The 25,695-nt window shown below is 33.5% G+C and overlaps 2 protein-coding genes across 3 annotated transcripts; one reads left to right on the plus strand and one right to left on the minus strand.

Annotated features, from left to right (window-relative positions):
• Nucleotides 1–8,761: 8,761 nt before the first annotated feature.
• Nucleotides 8,762–9,895, minus strand: LOC120169449. Its single transcript, XM_039177591.1, has 4 exons — nt 9,763–9,895; nt 9,611–9,673; nt 9,327–9,528; nt 8,762–8,881 (listed from the first exon to the last, which is right to left on the minus strand). Exons 2-4 carry the CDS (start codon nt 9,619–9,621, stop codon nt 8,762–8,764), a joined length of 333 nt encoding a protein of 110 aa, XP_039033522.1. The 5' UTR covers nt 9,622–9,673; nt 9,763–9,895.
• A 13,675-nt stretch (nt 9,896–23,570) lies between these two features.
• Nucleotides 23,571–25,435, plus strand: LOC120169688 (CBL-interacting serine/threonine-protein kinase 12-like). 2 transcript variants are annotated; one of them, XM_039177807.1, is made up of 2 exons: nt 23,571–25,043; nt 25,078–25,435. In XM_039177807.1, the coding sequence occupies exons 1-2, from the start codon at nt 23,664–23,666 to the stop codon at nt 25,147–25,149; spliced, it is 1,452 nt and encodes a 483-aa protein (XP_039033738.1). In that variant the 5' UTR covers nt 23,571–23,663; the 3' UTR covers nt 25,150–25,435. The 2 variants fall into 2 exon arrangements, with proteins under 2 accessions (XP_039033738.1, XP_039033737.1); XM_039177806.1 differs by having other exon boundaries at nt 23,572–25,435.
• The last annotated feature ends 260 nt before the right edge of the window (nt 25,436–25,695 follow it).

Here is a 25,695-nt window from a genome sequence, read left to right on the forward strand (position 1 = left end):
CCAATGGCGACCTGCAGAAGCCAACTAATTATTGTCTCAGATTCATAGGAGAATGATTCAGCTGTCCATCCTCTCTGGCAATCTCTCCCATTTGGAGAAACTAAACTCAATTCTTCACCAACCTTATTAATGCAAAAAACAATTGGCATAAAATATGCGACTGACTAGTTTATCGATTATATAGTGTTTTTTTATTGAATCTTCTAATTATAAAAAATATAAAATTATATTGGATTAATTATATGATTGATCACTTATATATTTGTATTGTCTTATTTTTCTTACCGATCTCAAAAAAACATAATATATAGTTACGCACGAATCGAGTGACCTCAATAATAAATGAATTGTTTTTATTCCTTAAAATATCGGGTTCGAGCACCAAGAATGTTAAAAATGTGAACATTCAATATCAAATAATTGAGAATTATATGTGAACAGATACTATCTTGTATTTACCTCAAATTAATAATATATATATATATATTATAATCAGTTTCATTTAATTAATATGTGGTCATCATAAGTTAACTGTCATTAACAACAGTTAAATATTTTGATATAATTATACATTTGATCTATATTATTTACATATTTTTTATTTTATTTTAATATATTTATTTTCCGCCCATTTAATTGAAAGAAAACAAAAGAAATCAAAATGGTGCTAAAATGGTTCAAACCCGATTCACTTTGAAAACTAAGCATGTACAAAACTATTGAGTCAAGACTAATACTTGGTCTAAAATAGACAACATGGTGTATCTATTTTGTATCTTAGTATATAATATTTTATATATATCAACTTTAAAAAAAAATTATATTAATTTATTAAACATATTTTATTAATAACATAATTTAAAAATATTTTATTTTTTATTTAAAAGTATATATTTTATATTAAAATATTGTAGGTTAAGATAAGAATAAAATATATTTAATAATTTAAAATAATAATAATATAATATATTTAATAAATTAAGATAAAAATATATACTTTGAAAAGTTAAAATAATAATAAAATATTTGTAAAAGTTTAGATAAAAATAAAATATATATTTTTAAATTAAAGAAAAATGATAACTTTTACCCATGTATTAGAACTAATCTATCACTTTCACCCCAATTATATTTTCGCATCAATTTAACCATCAAAATTGCTCAATTGCACCATTCTATATCTATCCCTAATTTAAAATCCTAAATTATAAACCCTAAAATATAACCCCATAACCTCTAAATTATAAACCCTAAACCCTAAACTATAACTTAAGGTTTATGATTTAGGGGTAGGTATAGGATGATGCGATTAGACAACATTGAGGGATAAATTGATGCGAAAATATGATAGGGGCGAAAATGATAAATTGAGTATACTACATGAGTAAAGGTTACCCTTAAGTCTTAAATTAAATTAATAATAAAATATATTTAATAAGTTGATATAAAATATATTTCTTAAAGTAAATATATAAATTAAGTATTTATATACTAAGTTACAAAATATGTACACAACGTTGTCTATTTTAGACCAAGCATTGACCTTGGCTTAATGATTAAGTAATTAACCCAATTATAATTTGATTTAAAAATAATAATAAATTGATTATTTTCTAAAACAAACTTTAACAGAAAAATTAAATTTTTAATTTTTTTTAAAATATGATGACTATTTTATAAAGTCACAATAACAATGGTTCATAATAAGAGGATTATTTATGTATTTTATCGATATTATATATAGAGATAGACATAGGATAGGTCAAATTCGTTTTTTTGGTTCATTCAAATTTGACTTGAATATTTCATCCCTTGATTCATATCTAATTTGACTTATTTAAGGAGATTTTGTATAACTCAAAATATGACCCAACTTTTAAGATAAAAACCTTATATGATCCGACTTTAAATATATATATATATATATATATATATATATATATATATATATATATATATATATATATATATATATATATATATATATATATATTATTTTCATCAATTAAAATATAGATCTAATTGAAAAAATATAAAAAAATATTATTATAATTATTTTTAAATATATAATTAATAATTATACTATTTTCTTGAGTCATACCGATTTTTATCCTAAAATTAAATTCGATCCAATGTCATATAAGAAAACAACAATGTCAGATCACAGAAATGGTTCGTGCTTGAAAAAGAATTTAATCTTATAAAATTGGATCGAATTAAAATTCATAGAACTCAAGTAAAATATCCATCCATAATTATGGGGTGTTTCTGGGTTTTTCTATATTAGCATGAAGGGCTGCTGATAGGAACCATTTTTTTTACCTTTGGGTGACTGTTTCCAACGTTTTAACCAACGTTTTAAATGATGGGCAAAGTCTATTTTTTAATGGGTTGGTTCATTGACGGATTGAAGAAGAAGTGAAAAGAGTTTTGAATGTAATAATAATATGGACCAAGTCGGATGCGTCGGTAAGGTTGGTCGGTGACCAAATCCTTCTTACTGGTCCGACTGGAAGACAAGACCTACTTGGTGTACGAAATCTCAGGTTGCCTATCTGCATTAAATCGTCCGATACCAAGGCCCCAGCCATGGGTCAATGCTTGTACAATTATCAGCATCCTGATGGGCATTCGTCCCTAGCCTATAAGCCTAGTAGTTGCGTGTTTGGGTTAGGAGTAACAGCAGTGGGTCTGATTTTGGGTGGTGACGACTTCACGAAAATCAGAAAATTGCTCTTATTGCGGCTGAAACGCAACTATCATGTGCTTTTATGTTCGTTTTAGTGACTTTCATGTTCTTGCTCGATTCTCGATGATGTCTGTTTTTGGTTCGATCAACTTCCGTGATTGAAGGTTTGACTACAAGAAACTCCGACAGCCACGAGGTATGGTTAATTTCCATTGATTGAAGGCTGATTGAAGGCTAAAAATACATTGTTTGAATGAGGAACTTGACACCAACTAGTTGATATGCCTTTGAGTGCATGTATGCTTAGGAGGATAGTGTTGCACATGTTCAAGGCCATTAGTTGAGATGTATATAGAGCAGGCTTCTAAATTTAGCTTCGAGCCCTTGCCGAGGTAGCTTATTAACGACAACTGATCAAATGGATCCATATAAGTTAAATTTTCCCTAGAATCCGAAATATGTCGAACAATGATGTACGCATTGTACCGGAACTTGCTCTGCATTTGATGTACTTAGATATTGAAGCCATTGGTAGCCTTGTAAGTTGTCTTCTGAGTTTCCACATTGTATTGGAAGTCCATAAACATCAAATATTGCTTTCCGTTTTCCGTTAACATGATACAGATTACTGATGCAGATATCCTGAAGGAAGCAGAGCCTAACGATTACGTCGGCACGGTACTTCCCCTCCTTACAAAGAACGAAGTTGTTCGCTTCCACGGTACTACATTAGCTGATAAAATTGCACATATATTCCTCAAAGGTCAAAGCCAAAAAACGCATTGCTACATTTATTCAGAGTTCTTGCAAAGTCACTTTTGTAACTACTTTTAGGGCTAGAAGCAAGCCAAGATTACATCTAACAAAGAATTTAATTTAATAACCGATCCATACTAGTGCGAAGCATAACGATAAACCTAAATAACCCAAGCAAAAATATACAAACAACCGACAGTTGTTGTCGTTGTTATTGATGATCTATGAAGGGGGAAGTGTATAAAACTCTTCACTCCGGCTATCGCCTTTGAGTGATCGGAAATCAGCCCACCATGGCATTCCTCTATCTCTGGCACTGTCTAGGAGTACGGTTGCAACAATTAATGCAACCGTCGGAGATGAAAAGAAGATGGTTTAAGAAAATCATTGAACTGCATGCCAGAAATAGTACAAGTGAATGGTATGCTGATATGCAGAGGAGTCGAATAAGAAAAGTGTCATGGGGACTCACCCATCCTGCCCTGGTTTTAGCAGGAGCGTGTAGAGCCTTGGCAGTGTATTCTCTAAAGTCTAAAGTACTCGGGAACCGACAAACCAAAGAACAATGCGACGCCAACGGTAAAGAGGTTTCTCATGGAGTTCATGTTGGTAAACTGCAAGAATGATAGCCCCACGAAAGCCGAAAGCAATTAGAGCCATAGTCAGAAGCAATGCAACACAATATACACAGAATAAAAGTCCTATGGTGATACGTACGTATTGGTATTTATCTACGTTTCCAAACAAAACGCTGTACACAACAGCAAATATAGTGAAAATGCAAACAACGCTCCCAACTTTCCTGGAGAACTTAAACAAGTCAAATGTAACTTCTAAACAAATATATAATTATCATTTAAAATATAATCTAGAAATATAAAAAGAGGAGATATCTAGAAATATCTATAAAATAATCTATATATTTATAATATTTAATAGGATAAAGTACACAAATTGTCTTATGATATAAGATATTGTTTTGTTAAATCATTCTAATATCGAAAGTTACAAAATGTTCCATGACTATAGGATATTAATTTGTCGAGTCAGTCGACTATTAAAAGTTACAAAATTATCACTCGACTATTCATATTTTTTAAACTCGTCATTTTCCATTAAAAATTGACAATCGTCGAAGTTGGGCATTAATTTGCTGACTGGGATATGATAAAATCTAATATCATAACTATTTGAGTTGTATATTCATTTAAGATTCTGAGATTGAATTTTACAAATCCCAAACATAATGTTAAAGAAATATAAATAGTCCTATATGCCATATCTAATAAATTCAACTTTTAGAAAATAAGGATTTATTTTAATTGACAGGCAAAAAGCAGGTCACTGAAGATGTTATTTATAAGAAAACATATTTGGTTATCATATTACCACATCTCGTCGGTGTATCGAAATTTATGCTATTTAATACTTATATGAAACTTTAACTTCAAAATAATATCGCAATAACAAATATCAAAATTTATGTTATGATGTTCGATACTTGTATTAAACTTTAGATTCAAGATAACTTTGAAATAACAAATATCAAAACTTATGTTTGTTCGATATTTGAATGAAAGTTTAATTTAAAAATAATTTTAAAATGTCAAGTATAGATGCTTATTCTCTGCATATCGATACTTATAATGTTAATTTATTGGGGGGGGGGGGGAATCTTTTATAGTTTGAAGTATTTAAACATAAGCTCTAATGTTCGAACTTTATTTGTGGGTTTTTTGGGTTAAAATACGCCAATGGTCACTAATGTTTAGGTAAGTGTTCGTTTTCACTATTAATGTTTGAAAAGTCACAAATCGGTCACTGATATTATCATTTGTTACAAAATGGTCACTTGATTTTAACAACCGTTAATTACTAAACCAACTGACTCAACATGTTTGACCGACCATTTGACTCTTCTTCTTCTCCTTTTTGCCCTCTTGAAAAGCAAGGCCACTGCCATTCCACTCGACCAAGATTTGGTGTTTAGTTTAGCTATATTTTTTCTTTGAAACCAAGAACTGATAAAGAACATTCAGCTGGAGGAAGGTGATTATGATTCCTAGATTGCTACAACAGAACTTAACATGCTTGAGGGTGGTATATTGTCCATTAGGGCAGATGCTAAAATACCTGCAAGAGACATTATATGTACTTTTAATTACAGTTGTTGTTGTCTTCATAAACTAACGGAACTTGTTTTGTATTTCAAGCATGTTCTTGAAGCCTTGTCTAAAAAGGGTGGTATATTCGTGATGGATTTATATGGTGGCACATCGTACGAGCAGTCCTTAAGACTTCGAAGAAGATTTCCCAATTTTACGGTATAGTCATTCTGCCCATACAACCAAGTTAATGCAAAGTACTGTTTAGGGATTTCATGCAAAAAGTAGTATACATTCGGTTGCCTTTCCGTGGTATATTCAGGTTTGGAGGGTTCAACTTCTCTCAGGTGTAATTAAAGTTTCATTTTGCTTCAATTTTTGGTTTTTTTTTGTTTTCTTCATAAGTGCAAGCCATATACGGACATCTCATGTTATGATATCCATACTGAAACATTTAATGCAATGTGTGCAGTATACTAGGGAGAAAGCTTAATTCGACATCATCGAACGCAAAACAAGGATTAGTCTCAACTTTCATCTTCAAAAGCAACAGAAGAAACTTCGCCATGCATTTTCATACAGTTGGAAGCTGTAAGTTCTGTTAAATCCCTATTGTATTCTCTTGTTTATGATGCCACGTTACTATCAGGTTTCTCCTTTCAGTTCAATAACTTCCCTTTGGATTTGATAACATAGCGGCTTAAACGTCCAGGTGGTCGTTTTCTGGCTTAAATGTCAGAATAGAGACTGTTTAGAAGAGGCCGGATTTCCATCGGTCCATTTCTGGCTTCGAAAGATGCCAGGCACTAATGAAAACAGATGCACAGAGGGACTTGAAATTGCCCGAGATTTGAAGTATGAAGAGGTAAAAACTTTCATTTAGCATTCCATTCAGTGTGCTTTAAAATTTCTCGAGTATGTTATTTCTGAATATAAGCTGTTGAAATAGATTGGTGGTCAAGAAGAAGAAGAAGAAGAAAATAAAGGGTTGGTCAAATATGCTGAGTAGTTGGTTTAACTTGTCACGTCAATATTTCGTTACTGCAGTAACAATTTGTTAACGACTGTTAATGACAAGTGATCAATTTGTAACATATGATAACGTTAGTGACTAATTTGTAATAAACGATAATATTATTGACCGATTTGTGACTTTTCAAACACCAGTGATGAAAACGAACACTTATGTTAACATTAGTGACTATTGGCGTAGTTTACCCTTTTTTTGTTAGAATTTAAAATATTATTGGTCCAATCAATGTTTGCCTAACGTAAAACTTATTATCATCAACGGGTAAAAAATCATAAAATTTTTAGCTATAGTTAGACTAAGAAAGGAAATTATGAGATTTTTGTGTTTAAACTTTCTAAATCGATTATATTTCATAATTATATGTATGAGGTTGCAACCAAAAATGTTAAATGTAGTTCAATACTTATTTCACGAAAAGTATCGATATTTGTAATTAGGTTGGTACTTGTATTTTCAATCTAAAATATTATCAATATATATAATATTTTAGGTTGGTGGGAGCGAGTATCAATACTTAGCTACAAGTATCGACACTTGCCATGAAATACATTCAAACCAAGAAGATACAAAAACCCACCTAAAATTTTAGGTTGAAACATGAAATATTACTAGTACCAACCTAAAATGTTATATGTTTGGTAACATTTCAGATCGTAAACTAAAAATGTTATGTGTTTGATAATATTTCAGGTTGAAATCTAAAATATTCTTATTAAGTTGGAATCAATTTAGAAAACCTAGTTGCAATAGAAAATTTTATTAATTTTAGATTGACATGAATAACATTTTAGGCCGATAACTGGTAAAAAATCACTTCCCGATTACCGACGGAAAATGGAATTTGCAGCTTCCTTTTACTCCCAGGCAGAGTAATTGTGTGGCTGATACTTCCTTTTACTTCCATATTGCACAGTTACTTGATGGCAGATGAAATTTGCAGCTTCTTTTTTACTCAACTGTGTGGCTGATGCTTTGGCTCATATGACCTGGGCGAGTCCGTTTAGAACATTTTTGTTTCAAACTCCTGCCGTGAAAATTGGCTCGTATGGGCAGAGAAAGCAACATGCAGCAACCCTTAATGCCTAATTTATATTATTTTTCACACTTCATTCAAAAGAAAAACTACTCATAAGATATGTCAATTTCGGCCGTGGGTATTAATGATGGAAAATATCAATCATTTAGTAACGGTAAATCAATGAATTAGTTATTGAATTACAGAATTGATTTTTATTTTGACAATTGAATTAATTTTTTACTTCAATCATTTAATGATTAAAATGTTATCAATTAAATCATTTTTAATTAATAGTAGTGTACAGAATTATTCACATAATAATTTAAAAAGTATATAATTATGTATTTAATATTTATTATTTCTATATTTTATTAATTTAATAAATTTAATCCTCTAGTAAAACGGGAGAAAGAGAAAAAGAAATGAGTGTTCCAAGGCGGAGAACGAGGAAGACTCACTTTTTATATAAACTGTTAATGTAAATAAATTTGTTTCCTAAGCCGTCCATCCCTTATGATTTGAGCGAATAGTCACAACCAATGAAGAAACAATTGTTGGTTGATACTTTCCTCTTATAGATATGATCGTAGAGAAGATGAATAATAAATTTTAGATTATGAAAAGTCTAGCCCTTATATCAATCATGGTTGAGGGTTTTATAGTGATCCTAGCTGGTGATGTTAAACATATATGGTAATTATTACTATTTGTAGGTTAACAAGTTAAATAATTATGGTACTCAAAACTTTAGATTTTGTTTTGATAAGTTACACGAAATTATTAGAAGTCTTGATGTGAGCATGCCAACACCTCATCCAGAAGTCATGTCACAAGGACTCATCACCATATCAAGGGCCAAACAATTCAGGGAAGTTCTGTCAATTAAATGCAACCAAGCTTTTGTTTCTTTTAAAGAACTTCCATCTACAACTGATAAGATATATAATATCTTGCATATAGATGTGTAGGCATTCATTTCACATCTTTACTTAGCATATTTTATGATTATGCATTCATAACTAGCTTATCATATGATTATTCATCTTATCCTAGCTCATCATATGTATATACATCTTAGTTTAGCACATATTTAGTTCATACATAGGCGGTCATATGCATATCATTCATTTCCCATTATTTCACAACTCATTTATGAGTTTTCATTGATACCTTACAGCATGCAGCGAAAGGTCAGGATTCCTGTAATCCATCCTATTACGAACTTCTGCATTGAAGCTTTGCCCAACTCGCTTCAAGTTGAGAAACTTATCTATTTTCCTCTGTAGCATGAAGCAGAAAGAAATAAAGGTCATGAAAAAGAAGAAGGAAAGGTAACAAAACTTGGATCATTTTTAAATTATCAGCAAGAGACATGCCCATTGATATAAAAATGCAAAAGAAGTACACAAACACTATGTGCATAAGGATTAGGTATCATAAGCTTGAAGCAGACGTGCGTCGGTGCAGAAAACTGACATTAAAAATTTACAATTAACTAAAAAAAAACAAATGTAACTCAAATATAAGTGAGCTCCATATAAACCAGAATCAACATCTACAACTTAATGAGTGCCAAGGACCAGTCTGGTCTTAGATAACAAACAGAAACACCTTAACTACACCTACCTCAATTAGGTTTTTGTGTGTGTGTGTGTGTGAAAACACAGAAGTTCAAGAACAACAACAATTATAATTCATGAATAATAGCATAAAAAAGAGACTTACTTGTAGCTCCTCTGAACACTTGGCTTTTGGTGGAGGAGGAAGAAACATATCCAAGGGATCGACATTGTCTATGGAAACTGCTTCCTCGACTTCTAAACCGTCTGATTCACTAACAGCATTGGTCAAGGCCTCAGGCTGTATCGGTTCTAAAGCAGATGATGGTGGACTCAATTGAACAGCTGTCGGATGCGTTAAAAACACCTGCAAACAAATGATAAATCAGGAAGCAACCAATTTCAAAAGTAACATTTGAAGTTAAATTGATCAAAAGAAAATTAGTAAGTACCACTGGCATTTTGTTGCTCTATGCCAATCATAAGGTCATCATTGCTTCCTAATTCTCCTTCCTGCACTTAAACAAGAAAAGGTAATCAAATCACATATCAGTAAACAATAAAAGGAACCCCTTTTTTATTAAAAAAAATTACTTTGGCACCTCGGGCTCCGGTGACATGGCAGCTTCATCGTGGCCATAATCAACAATGGTAAGCATTCCTCCTCCACTTCTCTTCGAAGAAACCACAGGTTGATGTTGCTGCGGCGAAGAAACGGAAGGCTCCTAATTATATTAAAATGAATTACTCTTAATTTTGAAACAAGATTAATTAAATCATAGCATAAACCAAATGAATTCAGTGCTTAAGAAATATGTTGTTATCTTGAGATCTAGAGTTAAAGAACTGTGTATACTGATATGAACGTTTATTATCAAATAGTTGAGAAATTTTAAACATATATTATCTTGTATTTATTCTAAATTTATTTAAAAATAATAATAAACCATGACCCATATTTTTCAAATTATATATATTTTTAAAATTCTTATCAATTTTAAAATTAACAATTAAAACATAATGCTCTATCTTTTAAATTAATTATTTAATAATTCCAGTTTAATATTTATGTTATTATTATTTATATTTACCCTGAAGTTTTATATTGATTATATCTTTGGGTAGTTTTGTTGTGCGGCAATTTAACGTAAGATAAATTTATGATATGTTTTAACTTAATATGTTATCTTATCCAACATAATAGGTTATATAGTTGGAAATGATTTCTTACATAATCGAAAATGCAACGGATTTTAACCTAAAATATTACATGTCTAATTTTAAAAGTTACACGATTGATAATAATTTTGTTTATAACCTATAATGTCTTGACGACAACTTTTTAGAATACAATCAGAATAGTTATACAATTTACATATCTTTTTATGAGAAACGTAATATTATTAATTTCAATCTAAAATGTTACACTCTTAATGAATTTTTTAAATACAATTAATTTTTATCTCTTTTTAATTTTATATCACTGGATTGTATTTTATACTCGTACCTATCTTTACTCACAGCATTAAAGTATTAACCTTACCTTCTCATATTTATATACTCAACGATTGCCAATATCAATAGAAAAGTTACAACATGAGACTATGAAAAAGGAACAATTATTTTAAAATTATGAATTGTAACAATTTATATATTTAATTACATTTTACTTAATTCTTAAATGGTGAGTAATCTCGACGTTTTCTGTTTGTTTTGGGAATATAAAGTGGAAAAAATTGTAAAAAAAAAATGTGAAATAAGTCAATCGGCCCTTATCACATATCCACCGTTGGTGAAGATATGTTTAATTGATGAAAAACAGATAAAATAAAGATTTGAAAATCTTGGTAGATTTGGTTTGATGGAGTCACAATTGTCAACTCACAACCTTAATGTTGCACCAAATTGAATTGGACCGACCTTTATTTATTTCAAAAGATGTGGTGATAGAAGCAATTGAAGTGTCTTTCAACATATATTAAATAAGCCAAGAATTGTAAATAATGAAATATCTAAACATATTTATATTTGTTGAAAAACGACAAATTAATTAAATAAATTTAATTATTTTTATAATAAGTCATATGATTTGATAAATAAATTTAATTCCATACTTAATTGAGTTACTTTCTCGATGTTGACATCTTCGTTTGTCGCATGTGGTACACGAGAGTAATAAAGTTATCAATGCGACGACAAAGATTTTATGGACGCATCCTTACAATATGACTTGTTTTTAGCCGTTTTCCACCAACAGTTGACAATCTCCTACACAAGGACATGGATACGACTGTTGTTGAAAAAGACCATTGTTTTTCCTCCTATTGTACTAATAATAATAATAAATAATATCACTTTGTGAATAAATTTATTTTTCAATTGTACTTATTCAATTATATTTATTTATTTTTTAACTATACCTATTAGGTTTTAACACTGCATCAAAAGATCTTAACCTTTTGATTCATTTCTTCTCCCCTATACATAGAGAGGGGCTAATTGAGGCACAAATCTAATAAACAACTTTGAGAGATATCTTAGAATTTGAATTAGGAAATCATTTATAAAATTTCTTCCAAACTCTTCATCAGAAGTGTAACACCCCAGATCACGGGTTAGTAGTTTCGGGTTAGCCAGAGTGAGTTTAAAAAAGTCATTAGCCTCGTATGAAAGCTTAGCCGAAAAGGGTGTTGATTTGGACTTGTTTGGGGGTCAATGAATGTCAAAAAGGGCATTTATAAGTTGTAACCAAAGTTAGGAAGACCAATGAGACAATTATATCATTTTTAGTTGGAAAGGTGATAACTTGGTGGCCTTGCAACCACAGTTTGGCATTTTAAAGGTAAGAATCTTAGTCCTCAACTTTAGAGCTTCAAATCAAACCCTCAACCTCTTCATTTTACCATGGTAGCTAAATATGGGTTTTGTGGGGGTTTATGGAACTTAAGTGTTTCAATTTATTTTCAAATAGTTTAAGCCTCAAATGTTTAGATTATTGTCAAGTGAGAGAAGTTTGAGAAATCTCCAAGGTTAAAGGGAATGAAAAACTAACATTTGGTTGAGCCTTGGACACTTCCAACATTTTAAGAAATCAACGTAACTCACTTTTAACTCAACTCTACTACATTGTAGATCACTAGGTGAGTTTGTTAGCTTGCATGAGTCATGAAGCATATTAATGGTTGATTTGAGTGGTTTGGTGTTTTCAGTATGTTTACAAACTTTTTATGACCCCTATAATCATACATAACACTTTAATAATGTTTGGGACCTCAGTAGGACTTAGGGGAGTATTGGAGAGGTATTTTCGTTCCCAAACAGGGTATTATTGGGCAATGGTATCAGTACTAGAAGAATAATATCAGTAATGTTCTTCAGATGATAAAAATAAAGGGGTTTTGGGGTTAGAAGTATTGATACACATTCAATGGGTATTGATACTGTAGGTGAGACATCGATACTCACAGGGTGGTATCGATACCAAGTTCACTTAACAGATTCCTGTAGCTCTTTTTGGTATCGGTACTCATGGGGGTATCGATACCAAGGGTAGAGTATCGATACTTAGGTATTTTTCAAAATATCAAAGCCAAATCCGATATCGATACTCAAGAAAATATTGATACTAAAGGCCAAAAGTATCGATACTCAAGCTAGAGTATCAATATCAACCCTTTGTTATCAGCCTTCAATAAGTTAGTAGTATCAATACCCGAAGGTTAGTATCAATACCCAGAGGTCAGTACCAATACTAAGGGGCTTAGTATCAGTACCCACAATCAATTTTGAGTAAGAAACCCAAAGATTTTAAAGGATAGTTTTGAAGGACCAAATTACACCATAATACCATGAAATAAAACTACAAGTGAGAACAGAAATAAACTCATAACAGTTAGAAACAATAACGATTAGGATGACATAAAACTAGCCTTGTTTTATGCTCTTGTTTTATGCCCGTGACACAGTCAGGACACTTAAGTTACTTTAGTAGATACGATCATATAGTTGGATATCCCAGTCAATGCCAAGGCACTTAGTCGCTAGTTGGACGCAGATACCTCAAGACTCGACATAGTAAGTTGGTCAGGTGTACGTTTCTGATGCAGTTTTCGATCTCACTTTAAATACCCAAGGGTATTTAGAAAGGATGGAGAGGTGTGTGAGCTCCGATATGCAGAACCTTAAACCACACCATGATGCCTACCTCAATATTCCATATCAATTTTCCCTCACATATTCATACTTATGCCTTTACCATGCACATCTAGTGAATACATGTAGTATAATATATTTATTAGTAAGGCACTAAGGTCATTAGTTCAGTGCTCGAAATGTGTTTTTGTGTGCAGGTTCTTAGAAGGTCATCCGTGGAGCGTTATCATCACTAGATATTCCAGCACAGCCGAGGTTTCATAGTACGTCTTAATTTTATATTAGTGGACATGTACTATTGTAGACCATTTTGTATTCAGTCGTAAATCTATTTTGATTTTTAACTCAATGTATTTATTTTGGATGATTTGGGAGCTCTCCATATTATGTAAACTTGATTGTTATGATTTTATTTTATTTTACTTAGGATGGATTTTACGTGATGTTTTACATTTGATTTTAAAAAATTCAGGTTAACCACTTCGGTGGTCACGTGTGACATCTTAATCCATAGATCTTTGGGTCGAATTGGATTAGGATGCTATATTTAATGGTACCATAGCATCAAGTTTAGTCATTCCTAGGACCCACGGGTAAGAGTTAGTCAGCGTCTATGAGTGTGCATGCCTCTAGATAGTCAATAGTACTATAAAGACTGAAATGATGATAATAACCTTCAATTCTTTCTAATTTTAGAGAAAACCTATGGTGGATGATCCAACTTAAACCTATGGTGGATGATCCAACTTAAAATCAGGACAATAGGGATGAGAGTCATGCATCCTTAACAACCGACATCGGTGATGAATTTGTCTCATATACATACCAGCAGGAGGTACTCGTAGATGTAGGGGTCGAGGAGGTGACCTTCTTTAGGGAAATCACCTCAGCCCTAAGACGGATAGTTAAGGTCTTAGCTAGCATCTCAGCTGTACCACATTTCTCATAAACACCTCTAGCCTAGACCATAGGAATGTCTAAGAGTTCCTATTAGAGAGGCTTCGCAGATACAAGACCACTGACTTCCATGGTTCAGGGGATGACGATCCCATAGTAGTATACCAGCGGCTTAGGCAGACTCTCCACACCCTCATATAGTTACACCTTACCCTAAACGGTAAGCTCGAATATGTCACCTTCATGTTCAAGAGTGACACTATTGACTGGTGGGAGACGATAGAGTTGGCTATAGAGCTAGAGAGACCGTCATGAGAGTAGTTTTTGTTTGAGTTCATATAGAAATACATTGGAGAAACCCATACCGATGAACTAAATGACTAATTCTTGTATTTAGCTTAGAGGGATCATATAGTGATAAAGTATAAGTGATAGTTTCTTAGGTTGAGTAGATTCAGAGAGAGCATGTACCTCGACATCTTATCATACCTAACGGTCAACCCTCCTAGAGTCTTCGTTGAGTTATCCCGCCAGTTAAAGGCGATCGAGAGGGTCTTGAGTATGGGGGCTAATAGTCCAATGAGACCGAGGGATAGAAGAGTCTTTGAACCGATGAGGTCATCAATGACTTCATCCAAGAGGACCAGAGATAGCCAGAGTTCTTGGAGATCCCCATCAACGCAGTCGATAAGAACTGGGAAGAGTTCAGATCGATGGGGTATATCTGATTCCAGGAAGAGACCCTGACCTTAGTCTATTAAGTTTGTTCCAATAATTCAATAAGAGTCTTCACTCACCTTATTTGTGATCAGTATGGGAGGAGACACATAGGGACATGCTAACAGGGATTGAGAGGTTGTTTTAATTGCAGCTCCCTAGACCACTTTGTCAGAGATTATCGATGACTCAAGTGTCAACCCAAAGATTAACATCATCTGTACAGAAAGGTCGAAGGCCAACGAGGGGTAGTAGTACTACATCTAGAAAGTATAATATAGAGACATCTAGATTTGTAGCCTATGTAGAGCCAAGGGTAGCCTCCAGACATTATGCGGCGAGAGTCCAAGAGGAATGTGATACAAAAAATATGATATCAAATACATTTACAATATTTTTAATCCCATTTACTATATTGATATATCTCAGTTCCACTCACTCTTATATATGCTCCGATTCTGACCTAGTTCAAGAGATAAAAATCTCAGTCGAAAACTTAAAGGTAAGAGTTCGAGTATTGATTCCTCTAGGTTTAGATGTCCTAGTAGACGAGATTCATCGACGATTACCAATAGAAATCCAGGGTAAGACATTCCTAGCGGACTTGATAGAGTTACCATTCTGAAAGTTCGACATGATCTCGGGAATGGATTGGTTAACCGAACATAACGTCAGTTTGAAATGCAAAGCCAGACAACTTAAGCTTAAGATAAATGATAGTACCAAGTTAGTGATGACTATTGAAAAGTCAAGCTAATCGAGGATCATATCAGCTAGAAAAACTCAGAAGATAATCGACCGGAGATGTGAGGTCTTCTTGGCTCATGTGGTGGACACCCAAATTTTAGCTCCAAAACTTGAGAATATTTTAGCAATGCGATATTTTCTCGTTGTGTTCCCAGAAGATTTATCGGGTTTATCTCCCGATCGTGAACTAGAGTTTAACATCGAGGTAATGTTGGGTTCAGCTCTGGTGTCCATTACTCTCTACCACGTCGCAATGACAAAATTGAATGAGTTGAATGATCAAATTTAGGTGTTCCTAGAAAAAGGTTTCATCTGACTGAGCATCTCTCCATGGGGAGCTTTGGTTTTGTTTGTTAAGAAAAATGATAGGTCGATGAGGTTGTGCATCAACTACAAACAATTGAACAAGTTAACCATCAAGAACTGTTACCCACTTTCTTGGATAGACAATATCTTTGACCAGCTGAGGGGAGCATGTATGTTCTATAAGATCAACTTGCGGTTAAATTATTATCAGTTGAAAGTGCAGGACACTGATGTGTCAAAAATAACTTTCAGAACGAGGCACGATTATTATGAGTTCTTGGTAATGTCGTTTGGACTCACCAACACCCCAGCAACATTAATGGACTTGATGAACAGAGTCTTTCACCCCTACCTTGATCAGTTCGTAGTAGTGTTTATAGATGAAATCCTGGTGTACTCTTGATCAGAAGATGAACGTGATCAACATCTTTGCATCATCCTTTATACACTCCGAGATTGACATTTGTATGCTAAGTTTAGAAAGTGTGAGTTTTGGTTAACAAAGGTTTTGGGTTTTGTCCATGTTGTATCAATAGACGACATCCGAGTCGACCTTTAAAAGATTCATGCCATAGTTGAGTGAGAGTCACCTAAGAATGTGTTAGAGGTCTGTAATTTCCTAGTTTAACTAGGTAATATCATCTATTCGTTCAGGGTTTTTTGATGATAGTTGCCCCGTTAACCAAGTTACTTCATAAGGGAGTTCCCTTTGTGTGGGATTATAAGCGACACAGAGCTTCGAATAGTTAAAGACCATTATAACTCAGGCCCTAGTGTTGACCTAACCAGAGTCGAGTAAGAACTTCACAGTTTTTAATGACATTTCGTTGAATGGTCTTGGATGCAGGAAAGTAAGGTCGTAACTTATGCTTCCACCAGCTTAAACCTCATGAGCATAATTATCCCACCCATGGCCTAGAGTTAGCGGCAGTAGTATTTTCCTTGAAGATTTGATGACACTACATCTTCGGAGAGAAATGTCACATCTTCACTAATCATAAGAGTCTAAAGTATATGCTCAATCAAAAAGAGTTGAACTTGAGGCAATGTAGATGGTTCAAGTTACTCAATGACTATGACTGTGTGATAGACTATCATCCAGGTAAAGTTGTTGTAGTAGACACCTTGAACAGGAATTCGATGTCAAAATTACGATATCTCCTAGCACGGTTGAGCTTGACTAGTGTAAGTAGGTTGTTAGCCAAGTTGAAAGTCAAGCCAGAGTTAGTAGGTGAGACCAAAAGGCTACAGAGTTCAGATGATCAGTTAAAGGGGTCGAGCAGGTTCGTCAAGGTGAAACACCAGGTTTTGAGTTACATGATGAGAATGTATTGTATTTCAGAGGTTGATTATGCGTGCCTACAAATGCTCAGTTGCATAGTAAGATCCTTCATAAGGTACATTACAGTCCGCTCTCGGTTCACCCAGGCGATAACAAGATGTATCAGGAGATTCGACAATTGTTCTAGTGGTTGGGCATGAAAAGATAAGTGTACTAGTTTGTTTCTAGATGTTTAGTGTGTCACCAGTTTAAAGTGGAACACCAGGTTCCTTCATGATTACTTCAACTCATTCAGATTCCTTAGTATAAATGGGACAAAGTAACGATAGACTTTGTGATCGGGTTTAGTCATGACCAGACTAACACATGATGCAGTTTGGGTCATAGTTGACGGTCTAACCTAATCAACCTATTTTCTCACAGTTAGGATAGATTATACCTTAGAGGGGTTAGCTCAATTGTATATCCGTTAGATAGTGAGGCTACACGGGGTACCACTTCCATCATATCTGCAATAGATCCTCGATTCAGTTCTCAATTCTGAAAAGCCCTTCAAGAATCCCTAGACACTAAACTAAACTTTAATATTATTTTCTGCCTCATACATACAATTAGTCAGAATGTGTCATCCAAATCATAGGGGATATTTCTGGGTGCACCATCATAGATCTTAAGGGTAGTTGGGAGGACCACCTACCATTAGTGGAGTTCGTGTAAAATAATAGTTTCCAGTAGAGCATTCAGATGGCTCTGTATGAGGCCTTGTATGGGCGCAAGTGTAGAACTATGCTATGTTGAAAAAAAATCAGTGAGTGTAAGATAATGGGTTTAGACTTGATTAGAGAAACTTAGGAAAATGTACGATTAATTCAAGGTCGATTGAGAGAAACCTCTGATAGAAAAAGATCTTATGCAAATTTAAAATGCAAGAACATATAGTTCGTAATGGGGGACAAGGTGTTCCTCAAGGTTTCTCTATGAAAGAAAGTGGTTCGTTTTATTTGCAAAGGGAAGTTGACCCCATACTTCATAAGACCTTATGAGATACTAAAGAGAGTTGGGTCAGTGGCTTACCAATTAGCCTTAACATCAGAGCTGAAGCGCATTCATAATGTGTTCCAAGTATCTATGCTCAGAGGATATCATTCTAATCCTTCTTATATTATAACTTATACCCTTAGAGCAGATCGAGATTATCCCAAACATGTCATATGAGGAAGAACCGATCAGAATCTTAGCAAGAGTTGTAAAGAAGCTAAGGAACAAGAGGATTACATTAGAGAATGTGTTGTGGAGGAACCAATGCGTTAAATAAGTGACTTAGGAAACCTAGGAGGATATACAACCAATACCCTCACCTCTTTTATTTAGGTAAATTTTGAGGATATAATTTCTTTTTAGGAGGGGAGAGTTCTAATGCCACAAATCATGGGTTAGTAGTTTTGAGTTAGACCGAGTGAGTTTAAAGTAAGCCATTAGCCTTGTGTGAAAGCTTGGTCCAAATGGGTATTGGTTTGGGCTTGTTTGGTGACCAATGGATGTCAACAAAGGTATTTTAAGTTGTATCCAAAGTTAGGAGGACCAAGGAGACAATTATACCATATTTAGTTAGAAAGGTTGATTTCCATTAAAAACTGATGAGAACACCTTTGAAACAATCTCTTTTTCTTAACTCTTCTTTGTCTCTTCTTCTCATTCTTCATCCTTCATTTTAATCTCAACCTAGAACCAACAAATGTGATAACTTGGTGGCCTTGCAACCGTAGTTTGGCATTTTAAATGTAAAATCTTAATCCTCAACTTCAGAGCTTTAAATCAAGCCCTCAACCTCTTCATTTCACCATGGTAGCCAAATTATGGTTTTGTGGGGGTTTATGTAACTTAAGTGTTTCAATCTGTTTTCAGAGAGTTTAAGCCTTAGGAAGAGTTTTAAACCCTTCTTAACCTTTAGATCAAACTAGTAACTCAAGTGTTTGATTCTTGTCTATTGAGGAAAGTTGGAGAAAGTTCCAAGGTTAAAGATAAGGAAAAACTAACACTTGGTTGAGCCTTGGACACTTTCAGCAGCTTAGAAAATCAAGGCAACTCACTTCTAACTCAACTCTACTATATTGTAGATCACTAGGTGAGTTTGTTAGCTTACATGAGTCACGAAGCATGTTCATTCAGTGTTTGGGTGTTTTCAGCATGTTTATAGACTTTTTATGACCCCCTATAATTAGAAACAACACTTTAATAACGTTTAGGGACCTTAGTAGGAATTAGGGAGTGTTGGAGAGCTATTTTTATACCCAAAATAGGGTATTTCTAGGCAATTGTATGAGTATTAGAAGAATAATACCCATAATGTTCTTTAGATAATAAAAATAAATGAGTTTTGGGGTTAGAAGTATCGATACTCATGCGACGGGTATCGATAATGTAGGTAAGGCATTGATAGTTGTAGGAAGGCATTGATACTTGTAGGGTGGTATCGATACCAAGTTCACTTAATAGATTCCAATAGCCAATTTTGGTATCAATACTCATAGTGGTATCGATACTTAGGTATCAAAGTCAAATTGGGTATCGATACTCATGAAAGTATCGATACTCAAGCTAGATAAATAGGATTTGTTGATACCAGAAGTATCGATATCACAATAGCCTTGTTGTCAGCCCTTTGTTGAGAATAAAAAAAATTATTCTCAAAAGCGGATTAAACTACGGATTGAATAAGATCTCCCTAATCTTAAATCAAGTTAAATAATAAATAGATAAATATAATATTCAAATCAGATTCAAATTGATGAAAAAAACCATCACAACCCATTTTAATCATTTGATGTAAACCTATGCATTTGATTTTGATATGATTATTTGACTATTTTATATAAAATTTTATATCCTCGAAAATAAAAACCAATCTAATTACTACATATAAAAATATGTTAATACATCCAGTTCATTAAATCTATATTTATTTACACAAATATTTGATCTCTCTAATTTTGTATTGCTGTTAGTTAGTCTAAATAAAAAAATGTCTGTCCCTTTTTCTCATATATATGGGGTAAGGGGAGGTAAGATAGTAGACTATCCCAAACACCAGGTTGAGATCAGCTTCCGTAAGAGACCTCCGAATTATGAAATGCCCTCCGTGGGACTCAATCCCACGACCTCAAGGTTAAGAACCTTGTGCTCTACCAACTGAGCTGGATGGCTTATCAAATTTTGATTTTTACTTTTATATAAAGTATCGGTTAAATTTTATCATTAATCTTTATATTATACAGGAACTTAAAATGGTCCAATTAGAAAAATAAGAAGTAAACCTATAATTTATTACCATTACATAAACTAATACTAAAATCAATTTAAAAGCTCTAGTGATTATTATTTCTATTAAATTCAAATTTTCAAAATTTTAAAAATAAAATACCAAAAACTACTAGATACTGGGGTCATGAGAGTAGGGATGAGCATGGGTCGGGTTTCGGCTAATCCGACCCGAAAAATATATATCATCTACCCGATTCGACATAGATATGATTTTTTGAAATATAATCTGAATCCGACTCGACATAGATATGATTTTTTGAAATAAAATCCGAACCCGACTCGACTCGACTCGAAATATTAATAAAAATATTATTTTTATTCAATAAAAACAGTGATTTAATTGAAAAAAATAATATATAGAGATGTATTATTGTAATTATTCTTAAATATATAAAGTAAAATTATATTTTTTTGGATTGGGGCGGATCGGGTATTTTTTACCCTAAATCTGAATCTGACCCGACCCGAACATCACATTTAAAAAATATGACCCGACCCTAAATCGATTAAAAAACAACCCGAACATCACATTTAAAAAACGATCCAATTTTTTTAAAAAAAAATCTAACTCGATCGGGTCAGATCATAATCTGTCAAGTTTAGATACCATGCCCATCCCTACATGAGTGAGAGAAATGAGAAATGCCAACATACTGTGAATGTGTCCACATAAGCACCATTAATGAAGGGGCACGTGGCAACCGGACAAGGTTGCATTCATTTTGTTTGGTTGGAAAGATTAGGTTAGTGTAAAAGTGGGGTGTAACCAAACTGTGCACACTTTTATGACAATCATACCCCTCAAGTTGCATTGAAATCGGCTGTGTCGACTCAAGTTGTTGTTGAGCTGTCACGGCGTCTCTCTCCTTTGTTAATTTTCCCACGTAGATGCCTCCCATTGCACTACTCTTCTTCCTTTATATTATTAAATCACGACTACAATTGTAAAAGGGAAAAAAGAATCATCATAATTAGCGTCATCATAGCTTTTATATATAAAATTATGAAATATTTTGTTTTGTAAGGGAAAAAGCAATTCATGCTCACTACACCAAAATAGGTTGCCGAGATTTATTTTAATAAAGTAAATTTTGGAGTATTAATAGGCAGTTAAAATGATAATTATAATACATTTAAGATTAAATATAAATTTATATATCAATAATTTTATTGATTTTATAATTAAGTTGTATTGACACATTAATTCAAATATATTCAGTCTTATAGTTATTGGAAAGAGAAATGATACATACATATTACTTAGATTAGAATAGTTTTAAAAAAATCAAATAAGGTGAAATTTAGATAAGTCTCTCTAGTCCCCCGATCATTGGTGCAGGGGCAGACCTGAGTGGTACCCTAGGTATCCCAGGTAACCCCTCAAAATTCTTCTCCAACAACAAGTCTATGTAGAAATCCCTCAAAATTAATACAAGTGTCACTCCTAATACAAGTGTCACCCCTCAAAAGTGTCACTCCTGGACTCTTGCAACCCCTGAATTTTTGTCTTGGGTCTGCCCTGCATTGGTGCCATTTTTCTCTTTTCATTATTTGTTTGGTAGGTGATGAAACTAAGTTCAGTGATGATGACCACTTATCGATATTTATTGTTGTTCTTTTACTTGTTTTATTGTTGCATATATGTTTTTCAAAAAAATTCTAATTATTTTTATGACATATTTTTCTTTATCGTTTAATACATTTTAAATTTTTATTATCTGATTTGTTTTGTTTATTTTCTTAGGGTTTGATTTGATATTATTTGAATTGGTCACAATGATATTTATTTATTATCCTATCGATCTTCAATGCTTTAAATCATTGGATTGGTTTTGAATATATAATTTGTATTTGTTGATAGTTTTCTCACAACATTTAATTCTGATTTGGGATTGTTAGTGATCTTTAATAGTTTCATCTCATGTTGTGATTTGTTTGTCGATGTGTTAGGTATGTTCGTATCTATCTTCTCTTAGAGTTTTTTTGGGATAATTTTTTAATATTTTCCTTGTTTGGTCATTGTATAATTTCAAGTGACTAATTTTTATATAAATGATTATATGAAAACATCCTAACTATATATTTAGTTTACGCCCATGATTGTAAACATTCATTATATTTTTTATTTTTTATTTTTTTAATAAAATCAGTGACATCTATTAAAAAATTGTAAGATGCACTATAATTTTTATTAACCATGAGATTAAATTTAAGACAAATTTATGTATAATATTTAACACACTTTATGTCTCACAAATCTAATTTAACTCTAAATACAAATATTAAATTTTATCTTTGACTATTGCACTTGTATGAATCTAATTTAGTTTGAAAATCCAGCTCAAAATCAATAAATTTTATCACAATATTATCAAAACTCGCATTATATTTAAAGAGTTTTTTTTGAAGTGTTTAAATATATCTTTCTAAACATATATTTATACAGTGATTGAAGACAAAACCTATACACATATGTTCTTATCATTCAATTGACTCGTGCTCTTGCAAATATGTGTCAAAGACACGTACCACGTGCATTGTTTGTTTTTTTAATAAAACTCGTATATTTAAAAAAATCATATTATTTTATTTCATTTTTGTCTTGAAAGATACCAACGTGAGAAAAAATTGTTTAAAAATATCATGTAATTAAAGGTATACCCAACAAAATGCATTTTCTTGAAAGACGTTTCTTATATAACACGCCTTCATTAAAATGATATCATTTAAATCAATAATATTATTTAGTTATTATTTTAATAAAAAATTAAAAATAATATTATTACGATAATATAATCATCATGTTATTTTTAAAATTTAAATTTAGATGAATAATCTGGTGATTAAATAAATTTAATAATTTTTAACTCTACCAATAAAACATTTTTTTATTGGGAGTATATTCGCTGCCACAGTAAAAGCATCTGCCTTCCATAACCTTGTAACAAATTCAATTTCTTTTAGGCCACTCACTCAACTCAAAACAGAAAGGATCTTCTCAGCTCTTCAAATGACAAATCATTAAGCCATTCAAATTCCATTTTACTCTCAATTAAACCAAAGCCCTAACATCTACGACCAATGGATTCCATCTCCGTCGCCGCCACCTCTGCCAAGAAAGACGCCGCGAGGGGCGGTCAAGCTCTTCTGTTAGGCCGCTTCGAGGTCGGGAAACTCCTCGGCCACGGCACTTTCGCGAAAGTGTACCACGCGCGCAACGTCAAAACCGGTGACAGCGTGGCCATCAAAGTGATCGACAAGGAGAAGATCCTCAAAAGCGGCTTAATCGCTCACATCAAGCGCGAAATCTCCATCCTTCGCCGCGTGCGACACCCGAACATCGTGCAACTCTTCGAGGTCATGGCGACGAAAACCAAGATCTACTTCGTAATGGAATACGTCCGCGGCGGTGAGCTCTTCAATAAAGTAGCCAAAGGCCGTTTGAAAGAGGACGTCGCAAGAAAATACTTCCAGCAATTAATCTCTGCCGTCCATTTCTGCCATGCTCGCGGCGTTTATCACCGCGACCTGAAGCCGGAGAATCTACTCCTTGATGATAACGGCGATTTGAAGGTATCCGATTTCGGGTTGAGCGCGGTTTCGGATCAGATCCGGCAAGACGGTTTGTTCCATACGTTTTGCGGGACACCCGCTTACGTGGCACCCGAAGTTTTGGCAAGGAAAGGGTATGATGCAGCGAAAGTAGATATCTGGGCTTGCGGAGTAGTTTTGTTTGTTCTAATGGCAGGGTATTTACCGTTTCAAGATCAGAACATTATGGCTATGTATAAGAAGATATACAAGGGTGAGTTCAAGTGTCCGAGATGGTTTTCACCTGAGTTAGCTCGGTTACTCACAAAGCTTCTGGACACGAACCCGGAAACGAGAATGACGATTCCCGAAATCATGGAGAAGCGTTGGTTTAAAAAGGGGTTTAAACATATTAAATTTTACATTGAAGATGATAAATTATGCAGCTTTGAGGCGGATGATAATGATGTGTGCTCAGAGTCATCAATGTCTGAATCCGAAACAGAGATGGAAACTAGAAGGAAACCTGCCACATTGCCGAGACCAGCTAGTTTAAATGCGTTTGATCTTATTTCGTTCTCCCCGGGGTTCAATTTATCCGGGTTGTTTGAGGAAGGAGAGGAAGGATCCCGGATTGTTTCGGGGGCGCCGGTTTCGAAAATCATATCGAAATTGGAGGAGATAGCGCAGTTGGTTAGTTTCACAGTGAGGAAAAAGGATTGTAGATTGAGTTTGGAGGGATCTAGAGAAGGAGCCAAAGGGCCATTGTCGATTGCAGCTGAGATATTCGAGTTAACGCCTTCTTTGGTTGTTGTCGAAGTGAAGAAGAAAGGAGGGGAACGAAGAGAGTATGAGGATTTCTGTAACAGGGAACTGAAACCCGGGTTAGAGAAATTGATGGTTGAGGAATCACAATCGCAATCATCGGCCGCAACATCACCTGTCAGTGCATCATATTTATCAGAATCATCTGCGGCAGCATCGCCTGCTGGTGCATCATATTTTCCTTCGGATACGGAATAGAAAGAGGAGATGAAGGGAACAGGGTAACCTTTCTCTTTATCTTCTTTTGTATCATAAAGAGATACTTTTCTCTCTCTCTCTCTCTCTCCCTCTCTTTGTTTTGTGTTATTGTTTTTGTTGTGCTACCTAGAAGCTGCTTTAGATGACATGATATATCTTCTTGTATCGAGATGAATATACTAGATTACAGAGAATTGAATACATGTTTCTACTAATCTTTGTATTTTGTTTGTTTGTCTTGTATATATTCCCATCCAACTTTATTGTGAAATGAATTGATGATGCATGGTGTTTCGAAATTTTTGTATTGGCATCTAGCATGGAAATTTCTATTCAACTTTGGTCTATTTTTTATTTTAAATCACTTGCAATTATGGCAATTGGCAAGTATATATGATCTGATCCATGAACTCCACTCTAACATCAGAAGCTTTAATCACAAACTAGAAGAGAATTTGAATAATAAGTTTTCAGAAGGAAAAAGAATCAAGATTTGTTGAACTTAACTATTCATATAACCATAGCATTCAATAATGTTGCATTATCGAAATAATTGTAT

The sequence above is a fragment of the Hibiscus syriacus genome, unplaced genomic scaffold (genome assembly GCF_006381635.1).
Source record: "Hibiscus syriacus cultivar Baekdansim isolate YM2019G1 unplaced genomic scaffold, ASM638163v2 tig00111769_pilon, whole genome shotgun sequence".
Taxonomy (NCBI): Eukaryota; Viridiplantae; Streptophyta; class Magnoliopsida; order Malvales; family Malvaceae; genus Hibiscus; species Hibiscus syriacus.